Genomic DNA, 15,918 nt, shown 5'->3' with positions numbered 1-15,918 from the left:
AGAAGGCAGACATCTCTATGGCTGATATCAACAAAACTGGACGGCTAACATCAAAACCTGAATGTCAATCTCCCACTTGTTTCCCACTTAGTGTGGAAATGATCATTGCACGTCGGCCCACAAAGGAAACGTCTAAATGGTATTTATAAGCTGAGTGGGTGTGGAAGCACATCAGTTTAGAAGATGTGCATCCTGTCCAATTGTCTTTTTTTCTACTTTGACTGTCCCTCAGGAGGACTTACTGGGCCATTTTGACCTAATTCTCTTCTCCCAGAGGCTTGGTCCGGGATGAGACCATATGAACAAATGGCTGCTGGGACCTTTAATGGCAAATACTGTAAGTCCATTAACAAGCACTGCTAAAATACTGTGTGTATTTATCTCAGCAGAAGTGCTTCAACATCACAAACTGAAAGACTACTAAATGTATAATTTAGATACATACAAATAATGATTATCAATACAGCACTGACACAACACCTTCCTATGACGGGGGCTTTAAAGCCAATTCAACTTACATTTTCTTTCAGATGAACTGGAATGGGGCATATTGTTGAAGCAGTAAACAGTATTTTATCTGTTTCACACAACAGAAATTCATTGATAAACACCGTGAGAAAGTTTCTCCGATATCTCCTCTGGGTGTGACAGATAATCTATGATGCAGTGTATTTGTAAAGTTGTAGTAGAAATGTACTGGAAAAGTACAAATGTGTGTTTGGGTGTTCTCTTTCCATTGTAAATTAATCACTGATTTCTGTTCGTCATTGTACCAAAGTTTCTTGGCCTACTGTAAGCACCGTCCTCGCTACAACAAAATCTCCACACTGACCATTAAAGGAAATATTTATTAATATTTCTACAGACTCTCAATAAACTGCTAAGCTGAGTAGAGATATAACATAAGCAACTTGCATATATTTTTGCACACTTGGCTGTGGCAGGTTCAGAGCAGCTGCAGCTGGCTGGGTGACGACAATGTACTTTTGACAATCTTACCTCTGCTTTGAACCGGCAGTCACAGTCTGCACATGACTGCTTTCTGCACTTCTACAGTGGATGAAGCTATATTCAGCTATCAAGTTACTTTTGCAATTCCAGCCTGCATCGACCTATGCTTGAAACGCATTTGCTATTTGACACATGTCATTTCAAGTAGGCTGTTAGATATACTGTATGATTTACCTTTGTTTTTCTGCATGTGACTGGAATAATGAATTCCTATGCTTTTTCAGCCTGATAGTTACTATAATATTTATATAGTAGTAAGTATTTTGCACCCATAAAACCTGGCTTTAATAATGGTTACTGAGCCAAAAAACCTACTCGAATAGCAATTTAATTAAGTTAAAACTTGGAGATTTTTCACTGATTTATCTGATACTCTTACAATAATTCTCGTGGGAATTTTTCAAACTTAGATCACATAGAGAAAATAGTGCCTATCAAAACCGGTCATCAAATATTTTAACATTTTAAATTTCTGAAAACAGGTAAGTAAGTAAGCACTGCCCATAGACTTTAATTGAGAGATCATCTCTGGTAACTGCAGTGCAGAAACACTGTAGCAAAATAATATAGAAATCAAATGAAAATAACAAATATTGAATTCCATTATTAAATCATCAGGTTGACTCACCTGCTCTTTTTCCGGTTTGTCAGAAATGTCGTTCAGGCTGCTAGAGGTCAGGTTCCGGTGAGTTGTGGTGGGACTATCTGTTAAAAAATATCAACCCTGTGTGGTTAAAGCAGTTTCACCTTCAACAAGAACTGAAAAGGGGAAAAAAGGATGGCACAGACCCAAGAAAAAACAGTGGCCCAGACAGTTTGCTCCCCATGCAGCACCGAAAAGAATCACAAGGCAACAGCGATCAAAAGCATAAAGAGATTTCAGCCACCATTAACTTACATCTGCTACAAAAAGGCTCAAGCTTACAGCAGAGGACTAACACTTCATGATTACTGGTCAAGCAAACTTTTAAGTCAATAAAAACATCTGTCACACCAATGTTCACTGACAGAAAGGGACAGTTACTGGTCTACGTACAATCTGCTGAAAATCTTAAATCAGACAGAATAATGCTGTTCTATTTAAAGTCATAAGTCAGCAATTTCTAGTCTGAAATTCTCAGAAAGCACCTAAAATCTTTTCTCAGATCATTAAGTACAGCCTCCTCTAAAAGTTGGAACATATTTGCTGGTATAGAACAATCTTAGTACAACATTAAGTTTTAAATGTGTTATAAGGTATATTATTTAATGCCCTCAGTGCCAAAAATCTATAACCTAATTCAAATCTCATATTACAAAGCAGTTATTAATTGGTCCACTACATTCTACAACTGTTCTAACTTGTATTCTGCATCCTTAATACACAATCAGGAGCTTTATTGTTGAGAATATCTGATCATCTTACGGTGTCTATATTTCCCATCAAAGTCTTCCGCTAAACGCAGGTAAACATCAGACTGATTGACGCTCTGCTGACTTTTGGTTTAAGCTCGTCAACTCCATCAGATTCATCAGAGACCTGACAGAAGAACGTGACCTTACTTCTGTTGTGGAGCGGTCAGGAATACAAGAGGGTATACAGAGCTTTACAAATATCAACGAGAGCAAATTCTGATGCCACTGTAGCCTTTCGTACATCTGCCTCCTGAGGATTGTAGGTAATAACATGCTTGTCAGTATGATGCAGCCAGTATAAATGATTCAATCGTAGTACTTACATAGAGTAGATACAGTAATAAAAGGGGGAAAAAATAAATTTAAGGGAAATACATGAGGGATCAAAAATAAAAAAGTATAGTTTTTGAGAAAAAAAAACAGACAGGACTAAACACTATTCAATGCCACTACTTTATTAAGCACTGCTAGTGTACTTGACACATTGGGTCTGAATGACATGTGACATTTACACTAGTTTTGTGACTACGTTCAAACTGCAGCTGAAACCTTTCCACTTCTGACATCATGTGACGTTTTTGAGAGAAAGAAAAAGCCTCACAGTCACATTTTCCAAATCCTGTCTGAGTCACATCGATTGGATATGTGCTGCAAAGTGAGATACTGAGGCATTTGACAAAAAAGTATAACCCTGTGCTGCGGTTCAATGCTCAAAAAAATGACATCCCGTCTTTCATAAGGACTTAAAAGACAACCGTGGTGCGCCATAATTATGCAACGGCGGATTTTATTGACATGGGTCTGCCGTGGTGAAACTACAATATTCCAAAGATGGACTACTAAAACTGTGTTCTTACAATGTTGTTTTATGCAGGCTATCTTTAAAAATATTACTTAATTACCAAGGTTGGAATTGAAATCAAAAAAGGAATAAAATGGGACATTAGGAATGGTTTCTCTAGCTAACCCCATGTCCACTTATGTTTATTGACATGTATCCTAATTAGTACAATTGTAATTCCGGCAAAGGAATTTCCTTTGGTAAAGGGTGGTTGGTGGTCTGCAGTGTGAACTTAGACTGAGTCCAGTGAACTTACTAAGCCAGTCCATGCTGGTACTCCGTTGGCTCTGCAAGTCCTCCATTGATATGTGACCCGATAGGCAAGTCACAGAGCTCCCAAGAGGACTACGAGCTTTTAGTAGCAGCAGAAGGTTATCAAACCCAATCCAGGGAAGCAGTAAAAGGAGGAAAAAGAGATGGAAGGGAGAGATGATAGACAAGCCCACTGAGCCAAAGCAAGACATTTGTTAGGAGAATCAAGTGGTTAAAAGATATGTAAAACATGATTTGTCTGTAATTTTACAAGCTGTGCAGAAAAAGGAAAGTAAGAAGAGTGGCGCCATAAATCAGGACCATGGGTCATTGGACAGGAGTTGAACTGTATTTTATTAAACTTGAGGATGCACTTTATCCTTGTAAGGTTATCATCAATTAATGATTATCAGTGAAGCACTTTATCCGAGTACTGTGACACAGATAAGAGCCTAAGGCTTTTCATGAGATGAGTTTCCATTTGAAAACAAAGAGTCATAAATCGGTTTCATAAATCTGATAACAGTTAATAAATAATTTCACTTTCCAAAGACCCATGTCTGGACACATATTAATAACATTGTCAACACAAGAAAACATCTTATGTTACTCAGAGTGTTACAGTTTAAGGATTCACACAGTGTTGTTAAGGCCAGTTACATTTGTGTGCATTAGGGCTGTCACTTTATTTAAATCTTACCACTTTAGAGACTAATGGAATATTCTGTTTACTGCTGATTGATAAGGTTTAATAAGGTTTCTATTTGCAGCTCTGTGCTGCTGCCTGTGGGAAATGTTAATTAGTTGTTCATTTCAATTTAATTTTGTAACAATACATTTTAATGGGTCTTATATGCAGCATAAAGTAGACTGACATTAAATGCATTTATTACAGCAACTACAATTCTATTAAAATGGCCAATAAAGCCATTTTCTATAGTTTTATTACTTGACTGCTTTTGTGGACATGAATTTAAATTTAGCTTTCTTTGTAATAACTTCCAGTAAAGCAAAGTGACAGCCTGCCCTGTGTGATGAAAAGGGGTCTTAAATTCTACTGTTAAAAAACATGAATTCTCAGAAATGTCAATATTAAAAGTTAATGAAGTGAGAATAATATGAACAGTTATAATCAAACTCAGATATAACCTCAGATATTCTGACTGCAGTAATTATAATCGCTCAGGTTCTCTATCTAAAGTCATATCTTATCAAAATTTGGAGTCAGCTTTATGATAGGTTCCGGTGAGTTGTGCCTTAGCCTTGGACTTCTCACCCGCTCATAAATTCATGCACTGAACTTAATTCTTCAGTGTCGAAATTTAGAGCTTCAGTCAGTTTGAAAGCTCCACAGGTGCTGATCACTTAAGTCTCTGTAAATGCAGTTAGTACAGTATCCTACAGTGAGTATGGTAAAAGTGTTGTTAGAGTAATAAAACCAAATGTCTGTGATGAATTAGCAAAAGACTTCTGCAAACTTTAGTTTTACTAGTTGAATGATGGATTTAGTGAGAAAGTAGTGGAACTATAGTAGCACTAATAGGAATATTCCCAAGTATACAGTAGGGGCCAAAACCTCTGATAAGGTCTCTAAAATGTTTTTCAGCATCTAAGCTGGTACTTAATTAAATTGTATATATATATATATATATATATATATATATATATATATATATATATATATATATATATATATATATATATATATATATATATATATATTCTTAAAGCTACACTGTCACTACTTGGAGTTGGTTGAAAGCACTGAATCGGAAGTCGCTTTGGATAAAAGCGTCGGCTAAATGGCATGTTAATGTAATGGAATATAATGTACTGAGTGCCACATTAGTGGGTTTATGCAGAGGAGGGCAGCAGTGTGTCCTTTATCACACAGTGACATTCCCCAATGACCTAAAAACTCCCTGCACACCTAATTTGAGTTGACAAAAAAAATCTTAATTAAACCCGGCAATTAAGGTATGTACAGCTAAAAGCTTGATAGAGCAAATTAGCTGATTTGTTTTTTTCTTTACATCATTTAGAAAAAGAGGACTGCACCAAACTGGCATCAGTATTACCGTTTTCCTGGTTGGAAAACAGCCTACTTGCACTGGAGACCGTCTTGCCGATGTCAGCCAGAGAACGCAGGTTGGACTTCTTGGTCTGGTGACGATGTTTCCGTAGCAACGTGTACATCACTTTGTCCTTTAGGTCTGCTTTCAGCTGGCCAATCTCTATCTGGTTGTCAGTGATCATCTCTGAATATGCAGAGAGAGGGAAGGTAAGGAAGAAAGAGGGTAAGGAAATCCGATTTTAGTCTTTTTCTGGAGGGAAGAAAGTGTAAACACACTGAATCTAGACATAGTAACTACATTATTACATCCAAAAACAACAACCAGAATCCAACGAGATTTTTTACAATGGTTAGTTTGTCAAACAAACAGTTGAAAACCCAAAAGTATTCAATTTATATTGACATTAACTTGAAAACAGCCAGCAAAGCCTCAATATCAACCTGACATTCAGCATAATAAATTATCACAAGATCTCTGTACATTTGCTAATTGTTTCAGCACTTAACTACATTGTTACATGAGTTCATTAACGTTTTCATTTGGAGAACAATTGGAGACAAAAAAATAGCTTTTTCTAAAGTTCTGAGGAGCAACAATAATAAACAACTGAAATGAATAAATAAAACCAAATTTGAATTATGCTGTTCTTTCATGTCAAGTTTTTATTGGGGGTCTTTTTTCTCTTCATGCAGCATTTTACACAACAGCCTTAATTTAGTAACAACTCAGAGCAAATAACCAAGTCTACATTAAAAAAAAAAAGAGTCTCTTCAATTATGTCAGAATTCAATTAGTGCCACCCAGACTGTAATTCTCCTTTATGAAAGTCTTCGTGGCATTATGAAACGGCTCAATCAAAAAGGGCCTTGCCTATTTTTAAAAAGAAGGTCAGAAGCCTGAATGCTGCAGCCTCGGGGAGTGTCTCTTCTTGAGGAGGAGTAGTGCTGCTAATGGCCCATCAGTCAAGGCGGCTGGCCTCAAAGCAAGAGGCCCAGCTCCGCTCGGCCTGTACGGTCCATGCAACACACTCAATTACTTCACATGAATCACTCCAAGTGGTAACTCTTCCTCCTGCTCCCTCATGCAGAAACAAACGAAGAGGGTTGGTTGTTCTTAAATTAGGACGTTTTGTGTGACCATTTACAAACTACAATTTGAGTGCCTCAGTGTTCAAATAAAGTACAGTTTAAGCTGGACTCGACTCAGAGCTCTGACCTTTTGCTACTAAAGCAAAGAAGAGGAAGGAAACCTCTGAGCCCTGTGTTTGATGCCTCAATTCATAAACCTGCACGCAACACTAAAGAGCAGCTCTGCATACAGTATACTGTTCAACATGGAGCAGACAAATCAAACTGGCAGACAGGTTCTCTGCTCACCTTCGTCACAGTCATTGTACAAAAGTGGGGGGGAAAATACTTGTACACACACCTAAAAAATACTTGCATAATTGTAATATTTCACTGGAAATGAGCTATCAGACATTAAAGCAAAAATCTTTCTAAGAACATAATAGTGATCAGACTGTTTTGTATAACCAGGTATCCACTTTTGGCAATTAAATTAAAGTTAGAAATACAGTTTCTGTATGGTTATGTTTAGGCAACTCAAAAAACTTGGTTAAGAAAAGAAAAACAAATGGGAGTAATACTCAGCCTGTGTAAACAGTTTTTAATGTCTTGGCTCTGTTTGAGTTTCGTCAAGTCAGCAAAAACTTTAAAGAAGTCAAGTCAATTATTAAAAACAAAAACACTAACTTCCTGCTGATGACCCCCAGTCTCCAGTGTAAAAACCATGTGCTTAAACCCAATAATAATACCGTCTACCTTCCTGAATTTTACCTTAACCTAAACATTGTCTGGCATTACATGTCCTCACAAAACATAGGCTACTTGCCAATGCCAATTTAGCTTTGCTCTACGGTGCCCGCAAGGTGAAAAAAAAGAAGAAGAAAAATTACAGAAAATCATGTACTGGGGACAAACACTTTTGTGAGATCTTGCAAGTTCTTGCAAATCCAACAAACAATAAGGCTAACCTAGCCAGTATCTAGCTAGCTAGTAGCAGGACACGATTACATCTTCTTGGTTGTCTAAATACATCTTCTTGGTTGTCTAAATACATCATACACGTTTATTTTGATAAGCATTACTAATTAAAACATGCCAGAGTGAATTGTTATAATGGACATTGTTCTTGACTGTTGATGTCAATGACTTCAGGCTAATCTTAGAAGCTAGCTAGTATCTAGCTAGTAGCAGGACATAATTAAATCCCCTTGCTTGTCTAAATACATTCATCATTTATTTTGATAAGCATTACTAATTACATGCCAAAAAGAAGTGTTCTAATGAACAATGCCGTTGACTGTTAATGTCAATAGCGCTAGTTTGTGTTGTCATAGCAACATGGTCCTTCATGAGCTTCTTTCTTGTGTCTCTTACAAGTATAGCTAGTTTGTTCTATTAATACAGCCATGGTATAGCTAGCTAGCTATGTGGCAAACTCATGAACTTGAACGGTAAACATTGCGTTTTCATTGTTCCTGATTGTTTACGTGCGTATTAAAATAAACAATGGATGTATTTAGACAACCAAGGAGATATAATCATTTGAAGTTACTAGCTAGATAATAGATAGTTACTAAGGTTAGCCCGCAGTCATTGACATCAACAACATTGTCCATTATAACACTTCACTTTGGAAAGTATTAATTTGTAATCCAAAATAAACAGATGAATTTAGACGACCAAGGAGATATAATCATGTTGCGCTAGCTAGATACTAGCTAGTGCGCTAGTTAGCTAGGTAGGTTAGCCTTATTGTTTGTTGGATTTGCAATAAAAACTAAATATCTCTCCAAAAAAAATCAAGATCTCGCAAAACAAAGTCAAGATCTCGCAAAAGTGATTTTTCCAGCACATGTTTTATTTATTAAATTTTTTTTTCTCCATGTCAAAGTCCAGATCTCTCAAATAAAACTCAAGATCTCAAACATGTTTGTCCCAGGTACATGTTCTTTTGTAAATTTTTTTGTTTTTCCTTGAATTCCCCCCCCCCCCCCCCCCCCCCCCCCCCCCCCATGTTACCTTGGGGGCTCTGTATCACCCAGATTTAAATACATTTTATATTGTTACAGATATAAATTGATAAGTAACCTGTGGCCAACCTACCAACAACCTGAGGTAGAGTAGAAGCTTCCATGTCGAGCATGATGGTGCCTTTCTCTATGCACGTCCGGAGTTCAAAAAGGCTATGTAAGGACAGTGTGGCCACGTGTGGTTTACTCCAGCGTTCACCTCCTTTCTCTACCTTCTCCTCAAACTTGATCCACCTGGAGGAATGAAAGGAGAACAATGACAGGATAACACTGGGAACTCCAGACAGCTATAGGCAATAACAGAACATACAAACTAGGTTGGATATTACTGTACTTACAGTATGGAAGTGCAATTCAGTACATCAAAGAAGGATGAACTAACTTACTAATGGTGATCTTGTGGCATCACGCTACATAACAGGACCAAACAGCATTTCAACATGCAAAGAAGTCACTATACAGTACACATAAATAATGAAATAAACTACAGTTAATTTATTCCATAAAAACATGATATACCTTGTGTAAAGTTGGGTCACACAAGCAGGAGTTGATGCTAATTTTACCAGTTTTAATTTAAATATTACTGCACAAATGCAATTCACATACAGTATGTAGCCTAATATATGTTTATGTCCACATACAGTAGAGGCTCTGTAGCTGCATCAACAATCTAATGTGTTACGGGTGACGAATTGTCAAATGTTTATATATTTAAAAGGCAATATGATCAATGTAAATGTTCCTTTTACTACTTGCAGTAAATATTAGCAATAGTAATAATTGCAATTCCAAACTGTCTCTTGTCAATCATGTAATGCTGTTTTTTGTTAAAGGCTCACCAACAGTGGAAGACAGTTGTATAAAAAAATGCCTTTTGAAGGTCTATGACCGTGTGTGGGAATTCAATTTTTTCTAAGATAGATTCCAAGATATTTTTTTAAGATAGAATTATCAGTTGTGAACCCGTATTATCATTTCTATTTGCTTTATGTATCTTTTTAATCACTCCCCCCCTCCCTCAGAATCAGAGAGTTGAGAAACTTAACTGGGACTGAGAAGTTGTTTCTATAGCACGGTTTTATTTGGCCAGTTTTGGCTGCCAAAATTGCACTTGGGATACAGCCAGTACTACCCAGCACTTGTGAGATCTTTTATTCATTTTAAGTTCACTGAGTGCTCTTGGTGAGACATTGGACCAGGTCCTAATCTCTGCAGTTATTTGCAGAATAATAAGTTTGACATGAAAGATGCAGGAATGATTTATTTCACCTTATGTAAGCAATACATAAGCATTTATTAAACAACGTAGACTTTTTTTGAAGGGTCAGGAACTATTCCAATTAAGTTTTTTTTAACCTTGCTAAACCACATATAGATTGCTTGTACAATTTTATTGGGGTACTTTAATTGAAACTCTTTCTTGTGGACATTTTCACAGTCACTTTTACCCTATGTGGTTGAGAACTTGTCTTTGTAATGTGTTTGTCTTTTTTTCCTTTATGGTATTTGTTCTTATTGTGTAAATTGTAGCACTGAAGAAACACAATATTGTCCCCTGTAAAATGCATATTGTATATTGTAACATTGACAATACATTATACCTTTGACTTTGTTGTTTTTTATGATTAGCTGGGTTTTTGCCGATGGTTGGTATGACATGATTAGAAACACAATTCCCAAACCCTAGTTGTTACTATGCTCCTATTGAGTGGGTAGCCTACTTAATTTTGACATAAGGACACAATAATGTAAATTTTTTGGAAGACTGAATGCATGGAAGTAGGGTTCAGTGGTTGTAAGGCATGTATGAACAGAAGAATGTAGAAAGGATGGCTTTTATTTTATTTAAATTCTTAATTGTTTTAATTATAGAATAAATAAAAATACAAATAAAGTATAGAAAATGGTCATTTCTAATCTGCAATTTGTAATTTGCACAGCTCTTTGAGTAGCCTATATGTTTACTGTACATTTGCCTTTTAATTGTTTTAACCCTGTGCTTGTTGTTGTGTGTCTGTTGTAACTCTTGCAACAATGTTGCTCAGTGTCCAAAACTAACTGTTCCTTAAGGAGACAAATAAAGATACTTTGACTTTGAATAAAGCCCATCTGTACTAATTATTCACCAATCTCTTCAGAAGCTGGCCAAATGTATCATCAGAACTAAGCCCTAAAAAAGCCCCAGAGTAGAAGTATAAGCACTTTTAAAGTAAGAAAGACTTCTTCAGGAAAGTTCCTCTGCAAATCATTCATCCAACAGTGAACACAACTGTAACTTCTATCTGAGGCACAATTGGTCAGAGGTTAAGATAACATTTAAACTCATTTTAGAGCCTCACACAGCACCCAAGGGATCCAGTTTCCTCATGAGGGAGCTTCACTCATCCAACACTAATGATGCATAAACAATCAGCCCATCTCTATCCCATCCCACACAGGACAAACCTGTGAATCCCTTTGAGCTCGCTCCTTATGATGTTCCAAATTCAATGCACACAGCAAATCACCTGATGTCTGAAGAACAGATTTTAGACTGACAACTAGCTGAAGTTTACAAGTGTTTGTTTAGTTATTTGGCTGTGTAGGTTATTTTGCCTATTTTTAGCTTTCACAATTAATTGTGTTACGGTATGGTTTTTAATGAGTGAGTGAAACATCATTACATAACTGTAGGGGCGCATTCAGAAACTTGGAAAGGAAGCCACCAAGCCTGAGACTGAGGTCTTTACCTGGCCGTCTCCTTCCACTCCATCTCCTGTCCATCCACTGACAGCAGCTCATCCAACTCAGTGAAGAGTTGCGGGGGTGCCGGACCGTCATCTTCCTCACCGAGGATGAAGCGGATCCTCTCGGCTGCCGGCGAGACTGCGGAGAGAGGAAAAATACTGCGGTTCATAGGTTGGCAATGGTGCCCATTGGGCAAGGGTTTGGGCACTGGCTTCCCCTCCTCAGCTGGACCCTTCCCGTTGACCTCAGGAGGAGGTGGAGGTGGAGGGATTTTCACCATGATCTCTTCTTCTTTCTCTTCCGTGTACTCTTCCTTTTCCTTTTCCTCCTCTTGGTTATTGTTATTGTTGGACATCTTTAAAACCTTAGTGACCCCCCTTTACTCTCCAAATCCACAGATAACAGTCGGCAAGCTACACAAGCTCACCAGTGTCCCAAAGCAGCAGCTAGACCCTCATTAAAGTCTTGGTTGGAAGTGACATCCACTCTCAGTTGCCTGCTCCTGCACTTTGTAGACCAGGTAGGAGGGGGCCGAAGGGTTTTAGGGGTCCCCTCAGTGACAGTGCCCCCACAGCTAGCCCCTACTCCCTCTCTGCCCCCTCCTTCACTGTTCAAACAGGCCTTCACCATTGGACCTCCAGCCTTGGCAAGTTGCCCTGGAGCCCCGCATTAACAATTAGGAAATGGCCACAAACTGGCCTATTCTTTAGCAGAGGCTGAGCTTTCCTTCCCAAGTCTTCTCATTTAAATATTTAGAGAGCAACACAAACAGAATTTCAACAGGATTGATTTGTGAATGATACTTTACAGCTCTATTTAAACGTCTTGCAAATGGTCAACACGATAATAGCTTGTTACAACAAGTGAAAACAATATTGGAACTTTGAATGGAGAGACAACAAACAATCACTACCCCCTTTCATGATAGCAGACCCATGCATGTAGAAAAATGTACACTAAGATTATTGTCATCAGCAAACAGCCACACAAGATCAATGCATGGGGCATCATAATTAGAGGTACTGCTTGGTTACGGAAAAAGCTCACATAAATGGAATAATAGCATCTCTGCTCAAGGCCGGAGACTGCTAATGTAAAAAATACTCAACCTTTTTGCACATGCTTTTTGAAGATGATTGATTTAAATTCAGTTTTTGAAATAGTATGCTAAAAAGAGTTCTACTGCAGCTACAACAATGTGCACGTACGGCAATTTAATTTTGAATTAAGATTCCTTTGACAAGCAAATACTACTTAGCCAAACCTCGGCCAATAGACATTTTGTAATACCATTGATGAAGGCTAATCTCAATGTTAAGGCCCTGGATGGGGTTGCACCAGTTAGTTGTAATTCCATTACTATATTTGAATGTAAAGTCCTTCCTAAGTTCTTAAAAACTACCAATGGGTACTACTACTGCTACCACCACTACTACGACTTTACAGTATATTGATGATGTGATGTGAGAACCTGGTTCCCTATTTAAGGGAACCTGTAATATTTAACTTTGGAACATCAAAGCAAACCAGTAGTTTTCTAAATGTTTTAATATAAGTCAGGAAGTGCAGAAACACATGCATCACTTCCTTTTAAACTTCATGTTAAAAAAAAAGAGCGTAACACCTATGATAAAATGTACTAAATGTATAGTAAAGATAACTTTATTATTTTTTAAATATTCTGTTATTGGCCTAACTTGCTAAAATGTATTGCATTGCTTTATGTGGCAAAAGGATGTATGTTCTGTTTTACTGCTCTTGTAAATCCTATCTTTGTGAGGACCACTTGGTGTTCTAGGCCTCTCTGGACATATAGCATTGTCTGGTCCTCGTGTATGCAAAAGCTTGCTGAGGGTTAAGGCTTGGTTTTAGGGTTGGGGTTAGAATAAGGTTTGGGTTGAGGATATGTGCATGTAGTTGTGATGGTTGAGGACAATATTAAAGGGGGAACACCAACTAGATTAAGAATTTCAATATGTTATTTCCATGGCCTAGAAAAGTTTAATCAATATTTGTGAACATGAGCTACTCTCAAAGCCAGGAAGCAGAGAAGTAAGTCTTAAACTTGCAATGTCATCAACAGTGATGGGAATAATAGCGTTATTTTTTTCAGTAATGAGTAATCTAATTGATTACTCTTACCATCTTAATAACGCTTTTATAGTTACTGCTGAAAAATGCGGTGCATTACAATAACTGAAGCTTTTTTTTTTTTCATCAGACCAACTTGATCTCTGAGCCGCATAAATTCTGACGATTGGCTGAGGTTGAGTAAAATTTCATGGTAAGCCAATCAGAGGTAGAGTTGGGCGGGTGCTGGAAAGCATGCATAGTCTGAGTCATAACCCAACGAACAACATAAGTCAATCTACGAGAGACAGGTATGGCATTATGAAATCGTGGGGGGATAACTTTTCCTGCTAAAGATTTCCCACCGTGGTCAGAAAACATAGGCACTATGACTCTAGAGTGGCTACTCGCTCCGAAGATAAATGCTGTCACTTTCTCACTTCTCCCTCGCTCTATGGTGGTGTGTGTGTGTGTGTGTGTGTGTGTGTGTGTGTGTGTGTGTGTGTGTGTGTGTGTGTGTGTGCGCATGCGTGTGTTCGATCAGAACAAAGCTGCTTGATCTGATTACATAACAGCTTGCTGATACTGAGGCACCAGGGAGTTGACCATCGATATTGAATATATTCAAATTTGACCATTTTTATTCCAGAAATGCAGTTTTTTAGTGTTACTCTCTGACTCTTGCCATAGAAACCCACAGAAGAAAAATGTTTAGCATGCTCTGGCAGAGTGACTACCCACGTGGTGAAATGGGAAATTATCTGTGCTGCTGTCCTGCTCTTAAATAAAAGAGTTTATTAAAATATCTGCATCACAGAAGAAGAAGAATTATCCAGTGTAAAGTCTTTAACTGGACTTTTCTTTGCAGGTGCAATTTGGGCCTTTACACACACACACACACACACAGTCAGTCAGCAGTACTGATCAAACTGAAAAGAGGTGAAGCCTATAGTTTCCCCTTATTGTGTTTTCTGCAGCACAATAACAACAGCATGTACGAGCCGACAGCAGCTGTAAGATTACTAGTGGGGGATAAACTGTCTGCTGGCGCACACACACACACACACACACACACACACACACACACACACACACACACACACACACACACACACACACACACACACACCACACACACACACACACCACACACACACACAACACAACACACACACACACACACACACACACACACACACACACACACACACACACACACACAGGCTTAACTAGCTTAAGTCGCAGCCTGTTTAATAACACCTTGGGTGGAATAATTTACATGTGCGTTTCACACATTTAGCTGACGCTCATATCCATGGCAATTTACACTGATTACAGTAAACATTTAAAACAAGTTTAAATACCTATATGGCAAAATTGCATGCAAACAATGGCAAGCAGTGGAATGAAAAGGTCAAAGCCTCAGGGATGTAGGCTCACATGCTGCTGTATTCCTGTTGGAAATGTGCATAGAGTTAAAGAAGTGGTAAACAGATAATAGTAAAACCAAGGAAGTACAAGTGTTGTCTTTCTAAAGAGCAGGATGAAATATTTTACCATAACAATGCAAGTGTAGTAAAACAATCCCCACATACTACATTTTTTCTTTCTTCCCTATGAAAACAATCTAAAGACATCCTGCTGAAAGGTACACAATATCAATTAATTTTGGCACAAGATTAGGAAAAGCTACCTGACACACAGTGATTACAGCTGGATATTCTGTACCTTCCTGTGTGCTTAAACTAAAGTCTTTACATTATAATATTACTAATAACAGCTATTACTGATTACAGGTTGAAATTTAGCATTCACAATATTTCATGATAAAGGAATGAGCAGAAACCGAATGAGGGAAGAAAGAAACATGTTTTCATGGCAAAACGACTGTCGTGGGTCAGAAATATGTGTAAATTAAATTAAATTGAATTCTCTGAAGCGCCTTCTTATACACAGTGGGCATCTAAAGCTGTCAAGATTTTATCCAAGAGAGATTTTCTAATTCTTCATTAGAGACACTGATGCTGCCTATCCATGCTGTCCAGCAAAAAACTCTAGCTGGTATAAAGCACAGTGTTGGTGCTGGGAGAAAGTGTGAGGGTGGGTGAGAAGGGTTAGCGGGTGAGGCACAGTGCAGAGGGAAAGCAAAGAGGGGTGAGGGCAAGCACAAAATGAAATCCCATCGTTCAAACGCAATTTCAAAGCTCTGTGTGCTCTAGCCAAGAGCCATGGGCATACAAAGAGGACTTTGTCCTAGAAGCAGAGGCTCATGGGATAGGGGATGGAGAAAGAATGCCCGCTGCCTGGCAGAAAGCTTAGTGTGACTGCCACTAAAGGCCTGGTTAGTCCCACTCTTGACATGCATCCTACACAAATATCTTCCATCCCCTCTGACCTTTTCGGAAAACTCAGTACAGTATAAGGCTACACAGGGTCTAATAGCACAT

The 15,918-nt window shown here is 38.1% G+C and overlaps 1 protein-coding gene across 12 annotated transcripts in view; it reads right to left on the bottom strand.

The window, feature by feature from the left end:
* The window catches only part of slc4a4a (solute carrier family 4 member 4a), a 59,631-nt gene that overhangs the window by 26,391 nt on the left and 17,322 nt on the right, over window positions 1-15,918 (bottom strand). For 4 of the 12 annotated variants that reach the window (XM_032517140.1, XM_032517137.1, XM_032517135.1 and 1 more), the window contains 5 exons: window positions 11,404-11,539; window positions 8,745-8,905; window positions 5,578-5,757; window positions 3,504-3,599; window positions 1,640-1,716 (listed from right to left, as the gene is read on the bottom strand). In XM_032517140.1, coding sequence (XP_032373031.1) covers window positions 1,640-1,716; window positions 3,504-3,599; window positions 5,578-5,757; window positions 8,745-8,905; window positions 11,404-11,539 — 650 coding nt within the window. The remainder of the gene's footprint in view (window positions 1-1,639; window positions 1,717-3,503; window positions 3,600-5,577; window positions 5,758-8,744; window positions 8,906-11,403; window positions 11,540-15,918) is intronic. The other 8 variants (XM_032517144.1, XM_032517142.1, XM_032517139.1 and 5 more) reach the window with 3 other exon arrangements.

Source organism: Etheostoma spectabile, chromosome 5 (assembly GCF_008692095.1).
Source record: "Etheostoma spectabile isolate EspeVRDwgs_2016 chromosome 5, UIUC_Espe_1.0, whole genome shotgun sequence".
In the NCBI taxonomy this organism is placed as follows: Eukaryota; Metazoa; Chordata; class Actinopteri; order Perciformes; family Percidae; genus Etheostoma; species Etheostoma spectabile.
Note: the sequence above shows the minus strand (reverse complement) of the source record. Positions and strands in the feature narration are given on the sequence as shown.